Source organism: Dunckerocampus dactyliophorus, chromosome 2 (genome assembly GCF_027744805.1).
Source record: "Dunckerocampus dactyliophorus isolate RoL2022-P2 chromosome 2, RoL_Ddac_1.1, whole genome shotgun sequence".
Classification (NCBI taxonomy): Eukaryota; Metazoa; Chordata; class Actinopteri; order Syngnathiformes; family Syngnathidae; genus Dunckerocampus; species Dunckerocampus dactyliophorus.
Genome location: NC_072820.1, coordinates 311,917 through 337,500, shown reverse-complemented (window position 1 = coordinate 337,500; position 25,584 = coordinate 311,917). Strand labels below are relative to the sequence as shown.

The window sequence follows — 25,584 nt, the reverse complement described above, 5'->3', positions numbered from 1 at the left end:
TGAGGCGTCAAAATAAACAGTTAAACAGAAAAATAAAGGCCACCTTGCTGGCAGGGCGACCCACCCAATTGTCTTTTTTGCCTTTGCAGTAAACCCTCGTTTATCACGGTTGATTGGTTAAGTGAATTTCCACAAAGTTGGAACGGAATATTTTCGTAGTCAAGAGCGTAGCTAACCTGTTGACGATCTTCTAAATACGCTTTTTAACATTATTAGAGCTCTCTACACATGAAATATCACCTTTTCACTTATATTACCCAATATAGTAGACATAACAAGAGAAAATATGATAGACAAAAATAATACAGACACACAATTAGCATCGGGAGATTCCTTGTTTTTTTTACTTCTGGGACATCTTGGTGGCAAATGTAACATTAGTGACACCTAGTGACCAGTGTAGAATAATACATACTAAGGTGTCTTTCTGCATCTGGTCTTTGGACTCCAAATGTGACTTTTTTTTTTTTTTTTTAACCAAAGTGACATTTTCTTCTTCAGTCGTTAAAAAAAGCAACTGGGTTATCTCGGTGCTCCTTTTTGTCAGACAGGGAAATGCAGCCTTTGTCTCTCAGACAGTTACTCAGGCGGCCATCTTGCATTAGGTGGTCCCCACGTCGCCTGGGCATAACAGGAAGTGATCTGATGGCCATCTTGGGGACCCACCCGGCATGTTATTACCTTGACTTGCAGGAAGCGGGTCATGGATCAGGTATCAGGTTAGTCCATGACGTTATGATGCTGATTATTACTGCTTTGTAGCACGATACCAGAGTTAAACGTGACTAACACGTAGCAAAGTGCTACTTAGTCTCCATGGTTACGCCTTCATCACATTTAATCAAATGATACGGAGGAAGATTGTCAATGCCAGCTGATGACGTCACCCTGGGGGGCCCGAGTGTCCCTCTGCTGTGTGAACCTTAAAAATAGACACGGCCTGGGGTGGGGGTGGGGCGTCCGGCCCCGTCCGACCCCTCCTCCTAGCCGCCCTCCTCGTCCAATGAGCTGGTGGATGGCTATCAGGCTGAGTGTTATTATGGTCTGGCAAGAACATTCCAGGGAGTCCTGCACACTGACGATCGCTGGCTTTGTGGACGCTTGTCTTCATTGCGCTGGCCGCTGCCGTCCACTAATCTGGTGCCACTTTTCAGCTTCTCATGAGCCTCCGAGGACGCTCCTGCCAGTGAGCAAGGACTAGCATGGCGAGCGACCACATGGAGCAGCAGCAACTCCACAACTTTGTGGTGCGGGAGAAGGTGGAGGAGGAGGGCGAAGAGGAGGTGTTGCCTGCCACCGAGAAGGACCTGGCTGAGGACGCTCCCTGGAAGAAGATCCAGCAGAACACGTTCACCAGGTGGTGCAACGAGCACCTCAAGTGTGTCAACAAGCGCATCATGGACCTGCAGAAGGATCTGGATGATGGCCTCAAGCTGATTGGACTTCTGGAGGTTCTGAGCCAGAAGAACATGTACCGCAAGTACCACGCCAGACCCAACTTCCGCCAGATGAAGCTGGAGAACGTGTCGGTGGCCTTGGAGTTCCTGGAGCGCGAACACATCCGCCTTGTGTCCATAGGTGAGTCCTGTCAGGTATGGGTGGAGCCTCCAGCCATCCCTGACGAATGGCTGCACGGGGGGCGGGGGGCTGTGAAGCAGCTGTTGCCATCAGCAGCCTCCAGCAGTGACCTCCGACCTCTGAGACCCCAACAGGCTCCAGTGTCACATAACGGAAGAAAAGCAAACTTTTGACACAGGGGCGTGTCCACCTGTGATTGACAGAACGCAGAGGTGGTTCCAAAGATGTACAAAAAGAAGCTGCCCTGTTGGGGCGGAGCTTCGTTGTGTTTGTGTGGGGGGGTCCTCTGAGGGCGTAGCGTGAGGGATGTGTGTGTGTGGGGGGGTCTTCTGATTGACGAGGCGACAGCTGAGCTTTTTTCCCTCCTGCCCTCAAAATAGAAGCAGGCTTTCCACATGGAGACCATTGATATGATCATGTATGACACCAGATCCCATATGACTATTGCTCCTGTGTAACGGTAGATCCTGTATGACAGTAGATCATGTTTGTAGATCATGCATGACAGTAGATTGTGTAAGACACAGGTGTCAAACACAAGGCCCCGGGGCCAGATGTGGCCCGCCACAACATTTTATGCGGCCCGCGAAACCCTTGGAATAATGCATGTCAATAATGCACTTCACCTTTGCCCTTCTAAATGTATTTGACGTGTCATTTTGACAGAAAAATTGTACTGCATGCGGTTCTTCTAAACGTCAGTATCATCTAATCATGCAGCAAGATATTCCAAGCATTTTTCAAAAACAAATACTTGAATGTCTGCTTGTCACCATGACATTCTCACTTCACTTCTCATTTCGAAGCAAGTTATCCATCATTTTGTTAGTAAAAATATAATAATCTAATGCATGGGCAACTGTGTAATAATATTATGAGGTTATATTTATCTTCAGATTCATAAAAACTGACAGTTACAAGTGGCCCTCTGAGGTCAGCCATAACTGCGATGTGACCCTCAATGAAAATGAGTTTGACACCACTGGTGTAAGACAATAGATTGTGTAAGACAGTAGATCATGTAAGACAGTAGATCATGTATGACAGTAGATCATGCAAGACAGTAGGTCATGTAAGACAGTAGATCATCGAGGGAAAGGCTTCTTGAGACGTCATCTGTACTTCTGTGAAGAAGGTGTCGGACGTTTTGCTCCTCATCCGAAGAGCTTAGTCAGCGAACTAACAAGTGCTGGTAGCCTAGGCCTTAAATACAGTAAGAGTGGGCGGAATTGGTGTGCCAACACCCTCCTCCTATTGGTTCCTTACACTAAGACTGGGAGGAGTTGTGGTCTAATCCTCTCCTGCCATTAGCACCTCCGATCAAAGGGAAGTGTAGCTCCCTGTAGTTGGGTATGAACGACTCTGATACTGGCTTGTTAGCATCTATTGTTCTGGCTCGGCCCTGGCTCCACCTCATTTGCATGACTAAGAACTGTGGGTTTTGGTCTCAGTAACCTGCTGAACACAGGGTCCAAATTAAACCTCAAACCACCATTCCGATTCAATGATGGGTTCTGTTGTTTGACAAAAATAGCTTCCTTTACTCCTCTTTCAAACCATCTGTTTTCTTTGGCCAAAATCTTTACCTCGCTGTCCTCAAAAGAGTGATTGGTTGCTTTAAGGTGTAGATGTACTGCTGATTGAGGACCTCTAGAATTGTCCCTGCGATGTTGATAAAGCCTTTTTTGGAGCATTTGCTTAGTTTCCCCAATGTAGTGCTCTTTGCATTCCTCATCTTTACAGTGGATGGAATAGACCACATTGCTCTGTTTTTGGTTTGGAGCCTTGTCTTTAGGATGCACTCATTTTTGTCTCAGGGTATTTACTGATTTAAAATAGGTTGGAATTTTGTGTTGCCATAAGATCCTCTGGAGTTTTTCGGAGACCCCAGCTATATAAGGGACTACCACTCCTCTCCTTTTTGCTTCTGTGGGCTTTTGGGTTTCTTTCCCTACTCTCTTCTTTTGACATTTGTTAAAAGCCCACCGCGGGTACCCACAGGTTGAGAGCGCTCTCTGGACATGTTGTGTCTCCTTTTTCCTTCCCTCAGCACTAGTTGGTATTTGTTCCGCTCTATGTTGGAGGGTCCTAATAACCCCTAGTTTATGTTGTAGTGGATGGTTTGATTCAAAAAGCAGGTATTGGTCAGTGTGTGTGGCCTTTCTAAAGACCTCTGTAAGTAGCTGTCTGTCCTCTCCAATAATTACCTTGCAGTCTAAGAAGGCTAGTTGGTTCTCTTTAGCATCCTCACGAGTAAATTTGACATTGGTGTCCACCGCATAGAGATAAGAAATAAACAGTCTGAAGTAGAAACCTTCTATCAGAGATTGCAAACCAAGCTTATGCACGAAACCCATCAGGAGGTTTGTGAATTTACTAAATCGGGTTATATGAAGCACCATAGCAAAACCAAAGAAAGGCATAAGGGAAAATTCCAGAAACTTCTATTGGAAAATCGACCACAGCTTGTCGTAAACACTAAGGATGGGGGGAATCAGACCAATACTAAGGAAAATTGGATCAAAAATCTGTCAGACAGAAGCCTCTCGGAGACAGAGAAGGCAGTATTAACCAAGGGTCTTAACTTCTCAGTAACTCCCAAAACGATACCCACAGTAGACTATATCACAGCAGCTGAATCGGCCATCAGGAACAATAACCTTTCTAGAACAGAGGCAGGGGACCTTCGTCTGAGAATATCGGCCCTTCTCAGTAGTGCTAAACCACCACCGTCCAATATCACGGTAGGTGAGAGGAAAGCATGAGCGGCTCTACAGAAAGATGAGAGCATCACCATCTTACCAGCTGATAAAGGCAGATGCACAGTGGTTCTCACATTGGACTATGAAGAAAAAATAAAAAGTCTAATTAGTGATTCCAACACATAGGAGCAACTTAAAAGGGACCCATCCAGTAGGTATAAGAAAGAAATCATAGACTGTCTCCAAAAGTTAGAGAAGGAAGAAGTAATTGACAGACAGATGTATCATAGGTTATACCCTGGGGAGGCTACACCATGTATCTATGGCCTTCCAAAAATTCACAAGGAAGGGTTTCCCCTCAGACCCATTGTCTGTAGCATTGACTCTACCACGTACAATGTAGCTAAATACGTAAAAACAGTCTTATCCCCATTGGTAGGCAACACTGATCATCATATAGAGAACACAAAAGGGTTTGTGGCGAGTATCAGAGACCTCAGATTGGAGGATTAGACCACAACTCCTCCCAGTCTTAGTGTAAGGAACCAATAGGAGGAGGGCATTGGCACACCATTTCCGCCCACTCTTACTGTATTTAAGGCCTAGGCTACCAGCACTTGTTAGTTTGCTGACAAAGCTCTTTGGATAAGGAGCGAAACGTCCGGCCCCTTTCTTCACAGAAGTACAGATGACGTCTCAAGAAGCCTTTCCCTTGTTGGTCAACTCCTGTACGACTGAGAGCCTACACAGACACAGTAGATCATGTAAGACCGTAGATCATGTATGACAGTAGATCATGTCTGACAGTAGGTCATGCAAGACAGTAGATCATGTCTGACAGTAGGTCATGTCTGACAGTAGGTCATGTAAGACAGTAGGTCATGTAAGACAGTAGATCATGTATGACAGTAGATCATGTGTAACGGATGCCAGCCTGTGAGGCTGTGCGAGTGTACGTTGGTAAACCTCACTCCCTCTGCCTCAAGAGCTGCGCTGAACACGCGGCCGACAGTCCGGGCTTTTAGTCGTCTGGTCAGCGGCCTTGCCTCCCATTACGAAGGTCCTGGGTTCGGGCCCCGGTGCGGGAAGGTGCGAAACAGTGCCAGTTACATTGGTGCATGAGCCGGATGGGAGTGAGGTTTGAGGGGGTGAGTGTAACGGATGCCAGCCTGTGAGGCTGTGCGAGTGTACATTGGTAAACCTCACTCCCTCTGCCTCAAGAGCTGCGCTGAACACACAGCCGAAAGTCCGGGCTTTTAGTCGTGTGGTCAGCAATGTAAGACAATAGATCATGTATGATAGTAGGTCATGTAAGACAGTAGATCATGTATGACAGTAGGTCATGTAAGACAGTAGGTCATGTAAGACAGTTGATCATGTATGACAGTAGGTCATGTATGACAGTAGATCCAGTAGATCATGTATGACAGTAGGTCATGTATGACAGTAGATCATGTAAGACAGTAGATTATGTAAGACAGTAGATCATGTAAGACAGTAGGTCATGTAAGACAGTAGGTCATGTAAGACAGTAGATCATGTAAGACAGTAGATCATGTATGACAGTAGGTCATGTAAGACAGTAGATCATGTAAGACAGTAGATCATGTATGACAGTAGGTCATGTATGACAGTAGGTCATGTAAGACAGTAGGTCATGCATGACAGTAGATCATGTAAGACAGTAGATCATGTATGACAGTAGATCATGTATGACAGTAGATCATGTATGACAGTTGGTCATGCATGACAGTAGATCATGTAAGACAGTAGATCATGTATGACAGTAGGTAATGTAAGACAGTAGATCATGTATGATAGTAGGTCATGTAAGACAGTAGATCATGTATGACAGTAGGCCATGTAAGACAGTAGGTCATGTAAGACAGTTGATCATGTATGACAGTAGATCATGTATGACAGTAGGTCATGTATGACAGTAGATCATGTATGACAGTAGGTCATGTATGACAGTAGATCATGTATGACAGTAGATCATGTAAGACAGTAGATCATGTATGACAGTAGGTCATGTATGACAGTAGGTCATGTAAGACAGTAGGTCATGCATGACAGTAGATCATGTATGACAGTAGGTCATGTAAGACAGTAGGTCATGTAACACAGTAGATCATGTATGACAGTAGATCATGTAAGACAGTAGATTATGTAAGACAGTAGATCATGTATGACAGTACGTCATGTATGACAGTAGATCATGTATGACAGTAGGTCATGTAACACAGTAGATCATGTATGACAGTAGGTCATGTATGACTGTAGATCATGTATGACAGTAGGTCATGTAAGACAGTAGGTCATGTATGACAGTAGATCATGTAAGACAGTAGGTCATGTATGACAGTAGATCATGTAAGACAGTAGATCATGTATGACAGTAGGTAATGTAAGACAGTAAATCATGTATGATAGTAGGTCATGTAAGACAGTAGATCATGTATGACAGTAGGTCATGTAAGACAGTAGGTCATGTAAGACAGTTGATCATGTATGACAGTAGATCATGTATGACAGTAGGTCATGTAAGACAGTAGGTCATGTAAGACAGTAGATCATGTATGACAGTAGATCATGTATGACAGTAGGTCATGTATGACAGTAGATCATGTAAGACAGTAGATTATGTAAGACAGTAGATCATGTATGACAGTAGGTCATGTATGACAGTAGGTCATGTAAGACAGTAGGTCATGCATGACAGTAGATCATGTATGACAGTAGGTCATGTAAGACAGTAGATCATGTATGACATTAGGTCATGTATGACAGTCGATCATGTATGACAGTAGGTCATGTAAGACAGTAGATCATGTATGACAGTGGTCATATACAAACATATATAGTTTATGTGTGTGATGTGCCATCCCATGATGCATCAGTGTTGTTATGCTGAGTCAGCAGTAATAATGACTCATCTCATGAGTCTGCTGACAAAGTTAAGGTCATGTGACTGAATGTAAAGTTCAGTTGGAATCTGAACAACATGATTTGTTTGCGCCACAAGACCTGGGGCGGGAGGAGGACTGGGGATTCGGTGGGGGTGTTCCTTTTCAGCTTGACTTGAAACAACTGCAAGCACAGCTGACACACACACACCCCGTCTTTTTCTCATCTGATTTAGTGGAATTAATTGAACAAAAATGTCTATTACAATATTTTTTGTGTACAAATGAAATTAATTGAAAGAAATTATTGAAAAGTTTTCTTCACACACTTGCCACAAAATGGTCCCCCTCAAAAGTGTGTGTGTATGCACATCAGTCAGGTTTTACTGCATTTGTGAGATGTTTCTAGGTCAAAGGTCATGCTATATTCATGTGTGTGTCCTCGCACACCCATCCTCCTATCACGCCTCCTAAATCCTTGGTCGTGTGGCAAGCAAGGGGTCTAGCCTACGCTAATGAGGATCTTTTAATGAAAATTCCTTATACTCCAGACTCCAAAGCAATTGTGGACGGGAACCTGAAGCTGATCCTGGGTCTGGTCTGGACCCTGATCCTTCACTACTCCATTTCCATGCCCATGTGGGAGGACGAGGATGACGAGGACGCCAAGAAGCTGACCCCCAAGCAGCGTCTTCTGGGCTGGATCCAGAACAAGGTGCCTCAGCTGCCTATCACCAACTTCCACCAGGATTGGAGGGACGGCAAAGCCCTGGGAGCTCTGGTGGACAACTGTGCCCCCGGTATGACCCGTAGACCTCATCCGTCCACTTGTGTGTGCTGGTGCTGAAAGTGGTGATGTCCCTCAGGTCTCTGTCCAGACTGGGAGATTTGGGATCCGAGTCAGCCAGTGGAGAACGCCAGAGAGGCCATGCAGCAGGCGGACGACTGGCTGGGCGTACCTCAGGTCCCTTTTCCTGCCTCTGTACTACCTGTCCATTTCCTTAACTTTTCCTTTGTCCTTTGGAGTGTCTTGGAAGAGTTCCTTCCTCACATTGGGAAGTGTCCCCGTGTGTGCAGGTCATTGCTCCGGAGGAGATCGTCGACCCCAATGTGGACGAGCACTCAGTCATGACCTATTTGTCTCAGTTTCCCAAAGCCAAACTGAAACCCGGCGCCCCCTTGAGAGCAAAGACACTACATCCAAAGAGAGCCAAAGCCTTTGGACTGGGTGGGACCAACAACACCAGAATCCCAACATGTTTACAGTCCTAGCTGTGTTGGCTGACTATGATAATGGCCTCAACGTCTCCTTTGGGTCCAAGGTATCGATCCTCGAGGGAACGTGGTTCTGAAGCCAGCAGAGTTTCTTGTGGAGACAGTAGAGGCCGGACTGGGCGAAGTTCTGGTTTATGTGGAGGACATGGAGGGTCACACGGAGGAGGTGGAGACATACAACACAGCTGAGCTGACCAAAGTGGACTGGGTGCTGACACAAAATGTCTTTTTTCTAGGCTCGAGTGATCCCCAACAATGACAAGAACAGAACCTATTCCGTGGTCTACCTGCCCAAAGTGGAGGGACTTCATAAAGTAAGCTCAATAAACCAATGACTTGCTATCTGCGCAGATCAGAACCACTGAGAGATCTCAGACGGAGCTTCTGGTGATAGCAAGTTAGCAGCTAACATGCTAACACCTGTGCTAACATTTTCGCTAGTGATTTGTTTTCACTTCCTTGAAGGGTTTTTAGAATCTGACTGTGTTTTCGCCTGTCACAGGTGAAGGTCCTGTTTGCGGGCCAGGATATTGACAGGAGTCCTTTCATGGTCAACGTCTCCAAAGCCATGGGCGATGCCACCCGGGTTCAGGCCCGTGGGCTGGGACTGCAGCACTTGGGAAACATGGCCACCAAGCCCACATACTTCGACATTTACACAGCTGGTCAGCAGCCAATCCCCAAAGCACCTCATGTGTCCCTGCACTCCCTAAAGGTCTCATCTGTGGACCACCAGGTGCTGGCGCCGGCGATGTGGGCGTGGTCATTGCAGATTCAAACGACCACAGGGACACAGTGGAGGTAGTCCTGGAGAACAAAGGTGACAGCATCTTCCGATGCACCTACGTTCCCGTCCTGGAGGGGCGACACACAGTCTATGTGACCTTTGCCGGTCAGCAGATTCCCAGAAGCCCCTTCCCAGTCCACATTGCTGAAGGTAGACCTTTCACCCTTTCTGCTAGTGTCACCCCTTTAGCATGTGTTTGTTGTGCTGATTCTCGTGTCCCGTGTGACTTGGACACCTGAGTCTTGACACTAGACCTTGAAGGACACTGAGGTGCTTTGATTTATTTGACTTGGAGACAGATGCTCCTCTTGCTGGACTGGACTGGGTGTGCGTTCTCTAGACCACATGCTTCACCACTGCTCTTCACTCCTTCAGTTCCACAGAGTGCCCCCCTGCCAGCATCTCCGGTGCAGCTTGTACCTCAGTCGCTAAGCACCTCTCCATGGAGAGCGCCGCCTCCAACGCTGCCCAAATCCAGGCGACCAAGTTAGTACAGGCGGGGTCCGTGTTGTGACTGGCACCTTGTCTGCCGCATCCCTGGACTGGCAGGGTCTAGCTTCACAGCATGGCTCCGCCTGCATTGTCCTTCTTCAAGTCCAGCGAGCGTGTGCTTGTGAATGCATGAGAGGTCCAGCGACCTTCAGCAAGGGTGACCTCCGCCTCATCTGCTATCAAACGTCACTGAGACGAGGGCTCAGAGGCGATGCGGGTGGCTTCTCTTGTGCAATCGTTTTTTTAACCTCATCAGCTGATTTCTGCTTCCTCTTCCTCCTCAGATGATGCCCTCAATTCACATTTTCTGTTCTCCCTTCCACGCTGTTACTGAACACAAGCTAACTAGCGCCACCTTCTGATTGGTCCACACAGCCTGCAACCCACACGCCTGCAGGGCTTACGGCCGAGGTCTGCAACCCAAAGGTCTGCGAGTGAAGGAAGTGGCAGATTTTAAAGTTTACACAAAAGGAGGCGGCAGTGGCGAGCTCCGAGTGATGGTGAAGGGCCCAAGTGAGCACCTTCACCTTATAATAAGATTTTTGAAGGCGACCCACAACCTGCACTAAGGTTGTGCTTCTGCACGTGTTCACTGAAGATGGCCCGGAAGAGCCAGTGAAGGTGGTCGAGATGGACGGCGGCCCCTACGGGTGTAGCTATTACCCCATCGTGACAGGAAGTTACATCATCACCATCACCTGGGGCGGTCACAGCATTCCACGCAGGTGAACCTCCTACCTGCTGCCATCTTGACTTTGGATACATAACTGAAAGAGTTTTTGGAATGTTCTGTGTTTGTCTTTAGCCCGTTTGAGGTCCACGTGAGCGAGGAGGCGGGGCCTCAGAAAGTGCGGGCCTGGGGTCCTGGTCTGGAGACGGGAATGGTGGGAAACAGCGCCGACTTTGTGGTTGAGGCGATTGGGACGGAGGTGGGAACGTTGGGTATGTCCTCACAGCTTCAAATGTGGCCAGTCAGAATCAGAAGATTTTTTTGTGACCTGAAATGTGTCGGCCGTGGTCAGGGTTCTCCATCGAGGGTCCGTCTCAGGCCAGGATCGAATGCGATGATAAAGGAGACGGATCATGTGATGTGAGGTACTGGCCCACCGAGCCCGGCGACTACGCCATTCACGTCATATGTGACGACGAGGACATCAAGGACAGCCCCTTCGTGGCGCACATTCTGCCTGCCGCCACTGACCTCCACCCAGAGAAGGTCTCACCAATGAAGGTCGGCTATGTCCGTCCTGACCCGGGTTTCTGACAGCAGGTCATCTCTTCCTCAGGTGAGGTGTTACGGGCCGGGCCTCGACCCCGTTGGCTGCATCGTCAACAAGCCGGCTGATTTCACCATCAACACCCAAGGAGCCGGCAGAGGCGAGCTGAGGCTCTATGCTCAAGTGAGGACTCCCTGACCACTTGAGTATCTTCTTCATGACTCCTTCATGCTGATGTCCCTCACAGGATGCTGAAGGGTGCCCCATCGACGTGGACATGAGGGACAACGGGGATGACACCTTCTTGTGCATATACGTCCCCACAAAGTCCATCAAGCACACCATCATCATCACGTGGGCAGAGCTCAACATCCCCAACAGCCCCTTCAGGGTACGACAAGGTCTCAAGGAACATCTGGAAGATGCAAGTGATTCTCGAAGTTGACAAGTGTGCATTTGTGAGCAGGTGACCATCGGCGAGGGCAGCCACCCGGAGAACGTGAAGGTCTACGGTCCCGGAGTAGAAAGAAGCGGACTGAAGGCCAATGAGCCGACCTACTTCACGGTGGATTGCAGCGAGGCGGGACAGGGTGAGGCTTTCTTTTCTGTTGTCATGGGAACCGCAGAATGTAACCACGTTGCTTGTGAACTCAGGCGACGTCAGCATCGGCATCAAGTGTGCGCCTGGCGTGGTAGGACCCGCCGAGGCCGACATCGACTTCGGCATCATTAAGAACGACAACGACACGTTCACGGTGAAGTACACACCCCCGGGGTCTGGTCAGTACACCATCATGGTGGTGTTTGCGAACCAGGTGAGACCATCTGACTTACTAAGAGACAAAATAAAAGATGTGAAAGGCCTGATGTTATTGTTGAAACAGGAAATTCCACTGAGCCCCTTCAGAATAAAAGTGGATCCTTCTCATGACGCTGCTAAAGTGAGGGCAGAAGGACCTGGACTGAACAAGTTGGGTCAGCTGCTTCTCAAACACATAAAAGTATCCCATTCCATCTTAGACGAATTTTGGCTTCATTGCTTTTCTTCCCTATGAAGGCGTCGAAGCAGGAAAGCCGACCCACTTCACCGTTTACACCAAAGGAGCCGGCAAAGCCCAACCTCAAGTCAACTTCATCAGTGCCGCCAAAGGCGATGCCGTACGCGACTTTGAGATCATCGACAACCACAACTACTCCTACACGGTCCGCTACACCTCAGCCCAACAGGTGCGCTTTACCTGTGACCAAGGGATTGAGCAGGCATCAAGCGATATCCATGGTGGTTTTTGCCCTTCAGGGAAGTTTGTCCATCACTGTGCTCCACGGGGGCGACCCCATCCCGAAAAGTCCATTTCACATCACGGTAGCTCCGCCTCTCGACCTCAGCAAGATCCAAGTTCACGGCCTTGACAACAGTTAGTAAATGTTTATTTTTCTTTGGGATGTGATGCCAGAGATATTTTATTTGGCCTCATTGGTGTGTGAATCATCATCATCATCAGAGATGGATGTCGGAAAGGACCAGGAGTTCCGCATCAGCACTTTGGGAGCCGGGGGTCAAGGCCAACTGGATGTGAAGATCATTTCTTCATCTCATCGACCAATCCCGTGCAAGATAGAGTCGGGCGCAGCCAATGAGATGCATTCCGTGAGGTACATTCCACCGGAGGAGGGGCCTTACACTGTGGACATCAGCTATGACGGGAACCCCATCCCAGGAAGTCCATTGGCGGTGGAGGGAATCATGCCCCCCGATGCCTCCAAGGTGAGTTTCCTGCATACATAAGTTGAAGGGACGTTAAATTGCATTGACTTGTTCTCCTCACAGGTGCGAGCCTACGGTCCAGGTCTTCAGGGAGGCGTAGTGGGAAAACTGGCCCCGTTTGCTATCGACACAAAGGGAGCCGGCACCGGCGGGTTGGGCCTGACAGTGGAAGGGCCCTGCGAGGCCAAAATCGAATGCCAGGACAACGGTGATGGTTCCTGCTCTGTGTCCTACCTGCCCACTGAGTCTGGCGAGTACACCATCAACATCCTATTCGCGGACCAGCACATCCCCGGGTCACCCTTCAAAGCGGCAGTCCAGTCCGAGTTTGACCCCAGCAGAGTGACGGCCAGCGGCCCCGGGCTAGAGCACGGGAAGGTCAACGAGGCTGCATCCTTCCTGGTGGACTGCTCCAAAGCCGGAGATGCGGACCTTACCATCGAGATCATCTCTGTGTCTGGCTCAAAAGCCGAGGTCCATGTGGACAACAACGGTGACGGAACCTATTCCATCACCTACATCCCACAGGTCCACGGCACATACACAATCACTGTCAAATATGGAGGACACCCAGTGCCAAAGTTCCCCACCCACCTGCGGGTGGAACCGGCCCTGGACGTCAGCGGGGTTGAGGTGTACGGACCTGGGGTGGAACCCAGAGGTGAGCATGTCGAGCGCTAGGACCGCAAGCTTGTAAAACTTTGTTTCTGAACCCTGCCTTGGTGTTGGTCCTCACCAGGAGTCTTGCGAGAAGTCAGCACACATTTCATCGTGGACGCCAGCAGTGTTTACAAGAGCACCAGCGGCCATGTTAAAGTCTTCATTTCCAACCCGTCAGGCGCCAACACGGATGCCTTCATCACAGACAAGGCTGATGGCACGTGCCGGGTGGAGTACACGCCCTTCGAGGACGGTCAGTCACTTGACTTGGATTTTTTCACATGACTGTAGCATGTAGCATGCTAACAGGAACACGCTAGACCATTATCTTACATAGTGCATTATGACATGTTACACTGATACACACACACATACACACACACACAGTATATTGTGACATGTTCCACGGCTGCACCATGCATTTATTGCGTGTATTTTTGCAGGACTGCATCTCATTGAAGTGTCGTGCGATGATGATGCCCTACCCAAGAGTCCGTTCAGGGTGTCGGTGACTGAAGGTTGTGATCCGAGTCGAGTGCAAGCCTATGGGCCGGGCCTGGAGGAGGGTCTGGTCGGCAAACCCAACCAGTTTACAGTGGAGACCAGGTGACTTAACTTCAACATGACCGAAGCATGGTGAATGTTTGGGATTGTTTTCTGAAGGTTCTGAACTCCTTCCTGTCCTGTCCTCCTCAGGGGTGCTGGCACAGGTGGTCTTGGCCTTGCCATCGAGGGCCCCTCGGAGGCGAAGATGTCGTGTAAGGACAACAAAGATGGCAGCTGCAGCGTGGAGTACATTCCTTTCAGTCCTGGAGAGTATGACGTCAACGTCACTTTTGGAGGACTTCCAATTCCAGGTGTTGAATCTGGAGCGGACTGACGTCCAGTACAGGGACTTGCAGGGTTGCATTCTCTGACAACAACTGCACTCATCTTTATAGGAAGTCCGTTTCGCGTCCCAGTGCAAGAGCTGATTGATCCCACAAAGGTGAGGTGTTCTGGACCAGGTCTTGGAAGTGGAGTTCGCACTCACGTCTGTCAGACCTTCACAGTGGACAGCAGCAAAGCTGGTGTTGCCCCTTTGGAGGTCCAGATCTTTGGCCCCACAGGTGACAGTGTGGAGCATGAGACTGTCTTCTGATTCTTCAAATCCTGCATGGACAACTTTAGTTAAGTGTGTCTAAATATGTTACAAACTAGTCCCATATCTGAAGCTGAACTTCTGCTTGTTCTGCAGGTGTCGCTGAGCCCGTCGGTGTTAAAGACAACGGTGGCGGGACTCACACGGTCAACTACACTCCTGCCAATGACGGCCCGTACACCGTGAGCGTCAAGTACGCTAAGCAGGAGGTCCCTCAAAGGTAGTCAATAGTCAAAAAAGGTCTTTTTTTGCCGGCCTCATGTCTGGAAACCCTTTCAGTCCATTCAAGATCAAGACCCTGCCTGCTCATGATGCCAGCAAGGTCCGTGCCAACGGTCCTGGTCTGAATTCATCCGGCATTCCCGCCAGTCTGCCGGTGGAATTCACCATCGACGCCCGAGATGCTGGCGAAGGACTGCTCACGGTTCAGATTCTGGTAAGTCCAAGAACTACAAGTCCTTTTTGAGTCCTTTTTGAGCCAGACAATGTTTCAGTTGATTAAAGCAAATATTTTTATAATGTGACGTTTTGATTTGAAGCTGCTAGCTGGGGGCAAGCTAGCTAGTTTGCTGGGCGAGTTGACTGTGATTAGCACATTGCTAATCACCTAGCGTTAGCACATGAAATGTTTCAGTGTCACCTTTCACCCTTTAACCCCTGACACTGTCCATGTGACCTCCTGTGCTGCTGGGGGATGTGTCGCTGTCGCTGCAGGGTCCAGACGGGTGCGGGCGCCAGGCCTCAGTGTTTGTGCAGGACTGGGCCACCCGGGTTTGGGAGTCTCATATAGTCAAGAAAACCATCCCGTTCTCCATTCTTAAGAGAGGCCGCGTAAGGCCGCCACCTTATCTTACCTTATCTTACCTTGCCTCGCCCACCAACACCACCCTGACCTCAACTCACCAACCAACATCCGCACCACTTCCCACCCGCCTGCCTTGTTCATGAAGATCAGCTCAGGTCATCAAAGTATAACGAAATCCTAACAAAAAACTTCATAAACTCATGTTCATTTGTAAGTACTCATTACTACTCACAGCTAACTCCATCTCCATCTCATCCTCTGCAGTGCCTGGAGTCATGACACCAGACTTTTCAGTCACAACTCAAGACTCGAGTCACAACTCGAGACTTTCCAGTCATGCCTTCAGACTTTTGTGACATGACATGACTTGACATGGCTTCAGTCATAACTCAAGACTTTTAAGTCATGATTAAACATTAACGACGTGTCACAACACAAAAATTATGTCTTGGCTTAAGACTTTTTAGCAATGACTTGAGACTTTTAAGTCAGGATTAAAGACTTTTGAGTCTCAACGTGAGACTTTTGAATCGGTGCTCCAGACTTTTGAGTCATGACTTTGGAAGTTTGAATCACAACACAAGACTTATGTCTTGATTTAAGACTTTTGAGCAACAACTCAAGACTATTGAGTCGTGACTTCAGATTTTTGAGTCACTAAGTCACAGGACTTTTAAGTCATGATGAGTCACTAGACACTTCTGAGTCACGACACATTGGAGTCATGATTTGAGACTTTTGTGTCATGAGGTGACACTCTTGAGTCATGACACAAGACTTTTGAGTTATGAGTTCACACTCACGGCTCATGACACGACATTTTTGAGTCACAACACAAGACTCTTGAGTCATTGACACAACACTTTTGAGTGATGACTTGATACTTATGAGTCATGCGTTGACACTTTTGAGTCATGACACGATTTTTGAGTCACAACACAACTTTTGAGTTATGACTCAACACTTTTGAGTCATGACACAAGACTTTTGGGTCATGACTCCAGACATGTGCAGACATGGTGTGGTTTGATGTGATGTCGTGTGTCGTTGCTGCCGCCACTGGTCTCATGTTGCATTCCAGACTGTCAAGAAGAAGGTGATATCCTGCTTGGATTTCAGGTCCGATCTCAAAGCATTCAAGTTGAAAAACGTTTAAAAAACTGTGGCTAATAAGTGTGTTTGGTGGTCGATATGTTTCCAGCCAATGGGCATGCAGGCTTGTTCATGTATGAGATGAGAGCATTTAGTGATGTTTCTTCACACCAGATTGTAGTCAACATCTAGTGTGTTCTCATCTTCATCACGAAGAGCTGGAGGCACATGGATGTGGACAGCATTTCCGAGTAGGAACTATTTTCTTTTGAGTGGCGGTCTTTGCTGTGCGTCACCACAACGGGATGTATTTTGCACAGGAGACAGACTAGGGGAGGGGGACCAGTCTTTGTCTTCAGCCTCAAATTTTGAGTTAGCTGTCTGCAGACCTCTGGTGGGGAGCACTTCCTTTGTCACGCGGCCTTCTTCATGCACTTAGTCCACGTGTCTCCAGGACCTTGAGGGGAAGCCCAAGAAGGCAAACATCCGGGACAATCGGGATGGGACCTACACCGTGTCCTACGTCCCGGACATGACGGGACACTACACCATCACCATCAAGTACGGCGGGGACGAGATCCCATACTCGCCCTACCGCATCCACGCCATTCCCACCGGGGACGCCAGCAAGTGTCATGTGACAGGTCAGGGCCCGCCCTCACAAGCTGTCCTATCTTGTCACTTGTTCATCATTCATGATTACTCTCCTCTCCTTGTCCTACAGTGTCCATTGGAGGACACGGCTCAGGTGAGTGCATTTCACCCAATTCATTGTTCCCCTGTTACATGTTACTTCCTGTTGAAAGCTTGACACATGCTGATTGGTTCTTACTGTCATAGCTCAATAATTTACTTTAAATAAACCAAGTGTTAAGGCAGTCAGCTATGACTTGCTAGGATCCGGCGTGGGCCCGACCATCCAGATCGGAGAGGAGACCATAATTACAGTTGATGCCAAGGCTGCTGGGAAAGGCAAGGTCACCTGCAAGGTTTCCACCCCTGATGGCGCCGAGCTTGACGTGGATGTGGTGGAAAATGCGAATGGAACGTTTGACATTTATTACACGGCGCCGGAGCCCGGGAAGTATGTGATCACCATCCGCTTTGGAGGGGAGCACATCCCCAACAGTCCCTTTCATGTGCTGGTGAGTCCCACGCACGCCGTCGCTGTCTTACCTTTGTGTTCATGCATGAAGTGTCTGGCCAGGGATCATGTGACCTCCCCCTGCGACAGATCATCACTGCATGATCATCCGCTTAAGCCACACACATACAATGTCACCATAAATCGCCCATATTTGTCTGTTTGACTAGGCGACAGACGACCCCATGGTCCCCGTTAACGGGATGGAGGCCATGCTCCGCCCCTTCAGTCTGGTCATTCCCTTCACCGTGCAGACAGGAGAAATCACAGGTGAGACTTCTTTTTCTTACTCCTCTAACCCTAAACTTGTCTAATTCTAACACTCTAACCCTCTCTAACCCTAACACTCTAACCCTAACCCTCTCTAACCCTAACCCTCTAACCCTAACCTTCTCTAACCCTAGCCCTCTCTAACCCTAACCCCCTAACCCTAACCCTCTCTAACCCTAACCCTAACCTTCTCTAATCCTAACCCTCACCCTAAGCCTCTAACCCTAACCTTCTCTAACCCTAACCCTAACGACTGACTCCGTGTCTGACACTGTGCGCCATGCAGGTGAAGTGCGAATGCCGTCCGGCCGCGCGGCCCGCCCACACATCGCAGACAACAAGGACGGCACCGTCACCGTCAGGTACTCGCCGACCGAGCGCGGCCTGCACGAGATGGATATCAAGTATGACGGCGAGCACATCCCAGGTACGTGGTGCTGTCTGACCTTTCAGTCATCAGAACATGCACTGACTTCTGTGTCTTCCACAGGAAGTCCGCTCCAGTTTTTTGTAGACGCCGTTAACAGCGGTCACGTGACCGCATACGGCCCCGGGTTGAGCCACGGCATCGCCAACGCACCAGCAACCTTCATGATTGCTACCAAGGACGCTGGAGAAGGTATTGCATTCTTAAAAGTGCGTGTGTTTTTGTGGAAATTCCCAGACGGTTCTCATGATCCGTGTGGACGCAGGCGGTTTGTCTCTGGCGGTGGAAGGACCGTCCAAAGCCGAGATCAGCTGCAAGGACAACAAAGATGGCACCTGCATCGTGTCCTACTTGCCCACGGCGCCTGGCGACTACAACATCATTGTCAAGTTTGACGACAAGCACATCCCTGGCAGTCCGTTCATCGGCAAGATCACCGGTACCGAAACGGCCGAGGTCACTGGCCGCCCGTGGCTTCGTACCCGTGATGCAGCTTGTGTGTGCATCTCCAGGCCACGCCCCTCTCACCTCATCCCAGCTCAGTGTTGGCACGGAAACTGACGTCTCCTTGAGGATCACCGAGACGGACCTGAGCAGTCTGACGGCGACCATCCGAGCTCCATCCGGAAGCGAGGAGGCGTGTGTCCTCAAGAGACTTCCCAACCGACACATCGGTACGTTCAACGCCTGCTCCAATTGTTCTACCGGTCTTGGGATTAACGTCACATCTAAGTCGTGATGAGTTGAGCTTTCTCTCGCAATTGTTGACGATACCGTTGACGTAAAACAAAACTCAAGTGTTTGTCCTGTCAGGAATCTCGTTCACGCCAAAGGAAGTGGGCGAGCACGTGGTGCGTGTGAAGAAGGGGGGGAAACATGTGACCAACAGCCCGTTTAAGATCATGGTGGCCCAGTCGGAGATCGGTGATGCCAGCAAGGTGAAAGTGTTTGGACCGGGCCTGGTGGAGGGACGCACTTTCGAGGTGGCCCACTTCTTCGTCGACACCAGGACCGCCGGTACTTCCTTGACCCCCCTCTGCTTGCTTCCTGCTGTCACACTGTCTCAGTGAACAAGTCTGTCTTGGCAGGTTACGGGGGTCTGGGGCTGTCCATTGAGGGTCCCAGCAAAGTGGACATTAACTGTGAGGATGTGGAGGATGGCACGTGTCGCGTCACCTACTGTCCCACTGAGCCCGGAAACTACATCATCAACATCAAGTTTGCAGACCAGCATGTCGCAGGTACACCGCCCACACGCTCAGAAGGACAGCTGGAAGAGTCATGTGACCTGTTCCTCTGTGGCAACAGGAAGTCCTTTCACCGTAAAAGTGTTTGGCGAGGGCAGAATGAAGGAGAGCATCACCAGGAAGCGCCAGGCGCCCGCCATTGCCACCGTGGGCAGCACCTGTGACCTCAACCTCAAAATCCCAGGTAAGCTGTGACATTACCATGCCTGCTCTGCCCGCTTCCTACATCCTTGAACCACCCTTCTGTCCCCCGGCAGGAAACTGGTTTCAGATGGTCTCAGCGCAGGAGCGTGTCACGCGCAGCTTCACGCGCAGCAGCCACACGTACACGCGCACCGAGCGCACGGAGATCAGCAAGACGCGTGCAGGCGAGACCAAGCGGGAAGTGCGTGTCGAGGAGAGCACGGAGGTCGGAGAGCCGTTTCGAGACGTCTTTGGAGACTTTCTAGAACGGGACAGTCTGAGCGGCTTTGGTGGGAGGCCGCCGCCGCAGCAGGGTGTGTGTGTGCTCGTCTACTCGCTGTGCATGTGTGTATGTGCACATGAAAAAATGGCGGCTGAATGATGTTGGAACCACATGACCTTCACGGGATGAGTTTTTGCTGCACCTCCTCAGCTCAGATGTGTCCGCCACCACAGGTGAGGCCGCCAACCAGGAGATGACAGCGCAGGTGACGAGTCCCGGCGGTAAGTGCGAGGACGCCGAGATCATCCGAGGCGAGGACAGCACGTACAGCGTGCGCTTCGTACCCCAGGAGATGGGAGCGCACGTAGTCAATGTCAAATATCGAGGACAGCACGTCCCCGGGAGCCCCTTCCAGTTCACTGTAGGACCCCTGGGAGAGGGAGGGGCCCACAAGGTGCGAGCGGGTGGCACAGGTCTGGAACGAGCCGTGACCGGCATTCCAGGTGGGTACAATAACTGCTAGTGTGACTCCCACGTTGGTCCGGCCTCTAGTGGCCGCCGAGGGTACTGCAGCTCAGGTCTAAGGTGGTCTTCCAGCTGAGTTCAGCATCTGGACGAGAGAGGCAGGGGCGGGTGGGCTGTCCATTGCCGTGGAGGGGCCCAGCAAGGCCGAGATCACCTTTGAGGACCGCAAGGATGGTTCCTGTGGGGTCTCCTATGTGGTCCAGGAGCCTGGTGAGATGAAATGAGATGTAAAAGTACTCTTGATGGTGTCCAGCCCCTCATCACTTGCTCCGCCAGGCGATTATGAGGTCTCCATTAAATTCAACGACGAGCACATCCCGGACTCACCCTTCATTGTCCCAGTGGCAACCTTGTCTGACGACGCCCGCCGCCTCACGATCACCAGCCTTCAGGTGACCCATCAGCACAGGCCTCCACATTCATGCTCTGTTCCACATCCCAAGTACAGACGTTATTAGCTAAACTGGCGCAGCCTGTTAGCATGCTGTTGTCTCTCCCCAGGACTCGGGGTTGAAGGTGAACCAGGAAGCGTGCTTTGCCGTACAGCTGAACGGAGCTCGAGGCCTGATTGACGCCAAGATCCACGCACCTTCTGGCGCCACGGAAGATTGTTTCATCACCCAAGTGGACGGTGGTGAGATATCTGGGCATACATAAGTATGGAATGTCAACCACTATACGGTTGATGTGGTCAGAGGCCAAGCCTGCTGTTGCTCCGTCCTAAAGCGTCCTGAGACTGTTTGTTTTTGGCTGCAGATCAGCACGCCATCAGGTTCATCCCCAAAGAAAACGGCATCCATTCCATCAATGTCCGCTTCAATGGGAGCCACGTGCCCGGAAGCCCCTTCAAGATCCGAGTGGGAGAACTCGGTCAAGTGGGAGACCCCAGCAAGGTGTTGGCCTCTGGACTGGGCCTGGAGGGCGGGACCACAGGTTTGCTGAAAAGACAGATGTGACGGTCATAACAGGTTGGTTCTGATGGGCTTTTCTTTCTAGGCGTGACCGCAGAGTTCACTGTGAACACTTGCAATGCTGGTTGTGACGCTCTGTCGGTGACCATCGACGGCCCGTCCAAAGTCCAGATGAACTGTCAGGAGTGCTGTGACGGCTATCGGATCTCTTACACCCCGATGGCCCCCGGAAACTACCTGGTCTCCATCAAGTATGGAGGAGCCCAGCACATTGTTGGGAGCCCCTTCAAGGCCAAAGTCTCAGGTGGGTTTGGACCAGAACTCCTGGCGCGCTGGTTTGGTTCTGGATCCTCATGTTGGTGTGCATGTTCTCAGGTCCTCGCCTGTCCGGGAGTCCAAGTCTTCATGAGACGTCATCTGTTCTTGTGGAAACTGTAACCAAGTTGCCCGCTGCGGGTGCTGCCTTTGCCTCATTGCCCAAATTCTCCTCGGATGCCAGTAAGGTGGTCTCCAGAGGTGCCGGCCTGTCCAAGGCCTTTGTGGGCCAGAAGAACTCGTTCACGGTGGACTGCAGCAAAGCAGGTAAAGTCCATTGTTGATGTCCAAATGCAAGTCTTGGTGCTGAATATTCCTGCTTGCAGGAACCAACATGTTGATGGTGGGCGTGCACGGGCCCAAGGCGCCCTGCGAGGAGGTCTACGTCAAGCACGCGGGCCACAGGTTGTACAACGTGACGTACACTATCAAAGAGGTGGGAAACTACATCCTCATCGTAAAATGGGGCGACGACCACGTCCCCGGGAGTCCCTTTCACGTCACCGTGCCTTGAAGGTGGAGTCTTGCTCTAGACTCCGCCCCCTCCTCATCCCCACTCAATTTCCATTTCCTGTTTTGACTGCCAAAACTTTCTGCTATCGTGGTTTTGAGGCGCTTAGGAGTACTGCCAGAACTCTCCAAAGAGGTGATGGAACTGTGAGTGTGTTCATTCTCACGGAGAAAGACTTGATGAGTCGCTCGTTCGACACGTTGACTCGGTGCAGGCGTGATGCATTGGAAGACAAAAACAAACATTGTCATGACATTAAAGCTCTGATGGCGTCTTTGGTGTCGTTTCGATTGCAGGAAGTGTAGTTTGTCCTGCACGGAGCGCCAGCGACACACACATTGAAACATCCCCGCACCAGAACATTTTCCACTTCTTGTTACCAAAGTTAGGCCAACACTGGCTGCGCTATTATTGTTTGTGGCCACCAGATGGCAGCACAGGCAAGCCTTAAAACAAAATAAATCACAAGTTTTTTTAAATCATCGCATTCGTCATCTGCAGTCATATAATAATATGAAATGTCATCAAATATGTGGGCAGCGTGGGGGAGCAGTGGTTAGCATGTGAAGGTTGCAGATTGGATTGTGGAGTTTGCGTGTTGTTGTTATTGTTGTGTGGGTTTATTCTGGTAGTCCGACTTCCTCCCACATCCCAAACACAAGTTACAACCGTGCAAATGATTCGTAGCTGTGAATGTTTGTATGTAGGTGTCCTGTGATTGTACCCCACCTCTCACCCAAAGTCAGCTGGGGTAGACTCCAGCTCACCCGTGACCCATTGTGTTGTATAGAAGCCATCCATCCATCTTCTTGCGCTTATCTGAGGTTGGGTTGCGGAGGCAGCAGCAAATCAAAGTCAAAGTTTATTTGTGCAGCACCTTACAACATCCCAGTGGTGCCCAAGAAGCTCAAGAACAAGAACAGGTTACAACAAATGAGAACAGGGTAAGATGAAATCGGATATAATAACAACAACTCAAACAAAAGTAATGTACACGCACAGACTCACATCGAAAATACAGTACCTACAATCATCTTGTGTCTGAATAAATGAGTTTTTAAATGAGATTTCCAAACTGAAAGCACTGTGAGATCTTAGCGCAGGTGGAAGGGAGTTCCAAAGTGTGGGGGCAAACGCAGCAAAAGAGCGATCTCCCCATTTTTTGTATTTCATCCTTGGGACTTCTAATGTGTGTTGAGAAGAGCGCAGGCCTCTGGAGTGGTGACGGACACTTAAAAGCTCAGCCAAGTATGCTGGAGCAAGTCCATGAATGGCCTTGAACACAAATAAAAAGACTTTAAAATGTATTCTAGACTGTACCGGGAGCCATTGGAGAGAAAGGAGAACTGGAGGGATACGGGAGTATGTTGGAGTATTAGTAAGAAGGCGAGCAGCTGCGTTTTGTACCAACTGGAGCCTGCGGAGGAGGGACTGATTCACTCCAGTGTAGAGGGCATTACAATAATCAAGCCTCGAGCTGATGAAAGCATGAATTGCTTTTTCAAGATCTGTACGAGACAAAAAGGGCTTCACCTTTGCCAGGAGCCTGAGGTGGAAGAAACTCGCTCTGACCACAGAACTCACTTGCTTATCGAGCTTTAGACTGTTGTCAAAAAACACACCAAGGTTTTTAACAGCAGGGGCGAAAGGAGGGGTGGGGGTGTTAAAATTGGTTTCACTGTGCGGTGAATCGGGGGTAAAAACAATGCACTCCGTTTTTCCTTCATTTAAATGAAGGAAATTCTGAGACAGCCATTGTTTGATGTCATGACGGCAGCTGTGGGGGGGGGGTCTAGTGCCTTCTTGCATTACGGGTAGGTAGCTAGAACATGAAATAAAAATGAAATGGATATGGTCAGGGCCAGAGGTCAGGGCTGCCGTCAAGCTGAAGAAGGAGTCCTATCGAGCATGGATGGCTTGTGGGACTCCTGAAGCAGCTGACGGGTACCGGCAGGCCAAGCGGCACGCGGCTTCGGCGGTGATCGAGGCAAAAACTCGGGTGTGGGAGGAGTTCGGTGAGGCCATGGAACACGACTTTCGGTCGGCCTCGAAGAGGTTCTGGCAAACCGTCCGGCGCCTCAGAAAGGGGAAGCAGTGCCCGGTCCACACTGTTTACAGTGGGGACGGGAGCCTGCTGACCTCGACTGAGGATATAGTTGGGCGGTGGAAGGAATACTTTGAGGCCCTTCTCAATCCCACTGACATACCTTCCCTAGAGGAAGCAGAGACTGAGGATACGAACGCGGACAGTTCCATCACCGTGGCTGAGGTATCTGGGGTAGTCAAAATGCTCCCCAGTGGCAAAGCTCCGGGGGTGGACGAGTTTCGCCCTGAATTCCTCAAGGCTTTGGATGTTGCGGGACTGTCTTGGCTGACACGTCTCTTCAACATTGCGTGGAAGTCGGGAACAGTACCTCTGGATTGGCAGACTGGGGTGGTGGTCCCCCTTTTCAAGAAGGGTGACCGGAGGGTGTGTTCCAACTATAGGGGGATCACACTCCTCAGCCTCCCTGGGAAAGTCTATTCCAGGGTGCTGGAGAGAAGGGTACGACCGTTAATCGAACCTCGGCTACAGGAGGTGCAATGTGGTTTTCGTCCTGGTCGCGGAACACTGGACCAGCTCTACACCCTTGCAAGGGTCCTGGAGGGTACTTGGGAGTTTGCCCAACCGGTCTACATGTGCTTTGTGGACCTGGAAAAGGCATTCGACCGTGTCCCTCGCGGTGTCCTGTGGGGGGTGCTCCGGGAGTATGGGATTGGTGGCGCGCTACTACGTGCCATTCAGTCCTTGTACAACCGGAGCAGGAGCCTGGTTCGCATTGCCAGTAGTAAGTCAAGCCTGTTTCCGGTGAACGTTGGCCTCCGCCAAGGCTGCCCTTTGTCACCGATTCTGTTCATAATTTTCATGGACAGAATTTCTAGGCGCAGCCAAGGTGTCGAGGGAGTCCAGTTCGGGGACACTAGGATCTCATCTCTGCTATTTGCAGACGATGTGGTCCTGATGGCCTCATCGAGCTGTGACCTGCAGCGTTTACTGGGACGGTTTGCATCTGAGTGTGAAGCTTCTGGGATGAGACTCAGCACCTCCAAATCCGAGGCCATGGTTCTCAGTCGGAAAAGGGTGGATTGCTCCCTCCGGGTTGGGAATGAGGTCCTGCCCCAGGTGGAGGAGTTCAAGTATCTCGGGGTCTTGTTCACGAGTGAGGGAAGGTTGGAGCGTGAGGTCGATAGGCGGATCGGCGCAGCGTCTGCAGTAATGCGGTCGCTGTACCGGACCGTCGTGGTGAAGAGAGAGTTGAGCCGGAAGGCAAAGCTCTCAATTTACCGATCGATCTATGTTCCCACCCTCACCTATGGTCATGAGCTTTGGGTCATGACCGAAAGAACGAGATCGCGGATACAAGCAGC

At 50.1% G+C, this 25,584-nt stretch overlaps 1 protein-coding gene across 5 annotated transcripts; it reads left to right on the top strand.

The window, feature by feature from the left end:
- Positions 1 to 985: 985 nt before the first annotated feature.
- Positions 986 to 24,450, top strand: LOC129176614 (filamin-C-like). Of its 5 annotated transcripts, none has more exons than XM_054766838.1 (47): positions 989 to 1,578; positions 7,738 to 7,986; positions 8,053 to 8,150; positions 8,264 to 8,414; positions 8,509 to 8,627; positions 8,698 to 8,775; positions 8,964 to 9,126; positions 9,198 to 9,398; positions 10,116 to 10,253; positions 10,339 to 10,465; positions 10,546 to 10,682; positions 10,763 to 10,956; positions 11,027 to 11,140; positions 11,205 to 11,348; positions 11,424 to 11,547; positions 11,612 to 11,932; positions 12,015 to 12,184; positions 12,255 to 12,372; positions 12,460 to 12,722; positions 12,786 to 13,383; positions 13,462 to 13,635; positions 13,826 to 13,988; positions 14,079 to 14,239; positions 14,324 to 14,491; positions 14,620 to 14,743; positions 14,803 to 14,959; positions 15,238 to 15,354; positions 16,875 to 17,064; positions 17,145 to 17,168; positions 17,318 to 17,565; positions 17,735 to 17,834; positions 18,121 to 18,261; positions 18,325 to 18,453; positions 18,527 to 18,700; positions 18,774 to 18,935; positions 19,075 to 19,278; positions 19,350 to 19,502; positions 19,570 to 19,692; positions 19,766 to 20,005; positions 20,148 to 20,417; positions 20,512 to 20,649; positions 20,716 to 20,831; positions 20,941 to 21,073; positions 21,196 to 21,372; positions 21,436 to 21,654; positions 21,726 to 21,932; positions 21,992 to 24,450. In XM_054766838.1, the coding sequence occupies exons 1-47, from the start codon at positions 1,203 to 1,205 to the stop codon at positions 22,177 to 22,179; spliced, it is 8,283 nt and encodes a 2,760-aa protein (XP_054622813.1). In that variant the 5' UTR covers positions 989 to 1,202; the 3' UTR covers positions 22,180 to 24,450. The 5 variants fall into 5 exon arrangements, with proteins under 5 accessions (XP_054622817.1, XP_054622813.1, XP_054622815.1 ...); XM_054766841.1 differs by lacking the exon at positions 15,238 to 15,354 and having other exon boundaries at positions 990 to 1,578; positions 11,612 to 11,772; positions 11,842 to 11,932; XM_054766840.1 differs by lacking the exon at positions 15,238 to 15,354.
- Positions 24,451 to 25,584: the final 1,134 nt, after the last annotated feature.

Bases quoted from the DNA above. Each gene is read 5' to 3' on its own strand.
- LOC129176614 (XM_054766838.1), top strand. From the start codon at position 1,203: ATGGCGAGCGACCACATGGAGCAGCAGCAACTCCACAACTTTGTGGTG. The intron at 13,989-14,078 runs GTGACTTAACTT...TGTCCTCCTCAG, and splicing joins CAGTTTACAGTGGAGACCAG to GGGTGCTGGCACAGGTGGTC. The intron at 21,373-21,435 runs GTTTGCTGAAAA...TTTTCTTTCTAG, and splicing joins CCTGGAGGGCGGGACCACAG to GCGTGACCGCAGAGTTCACT.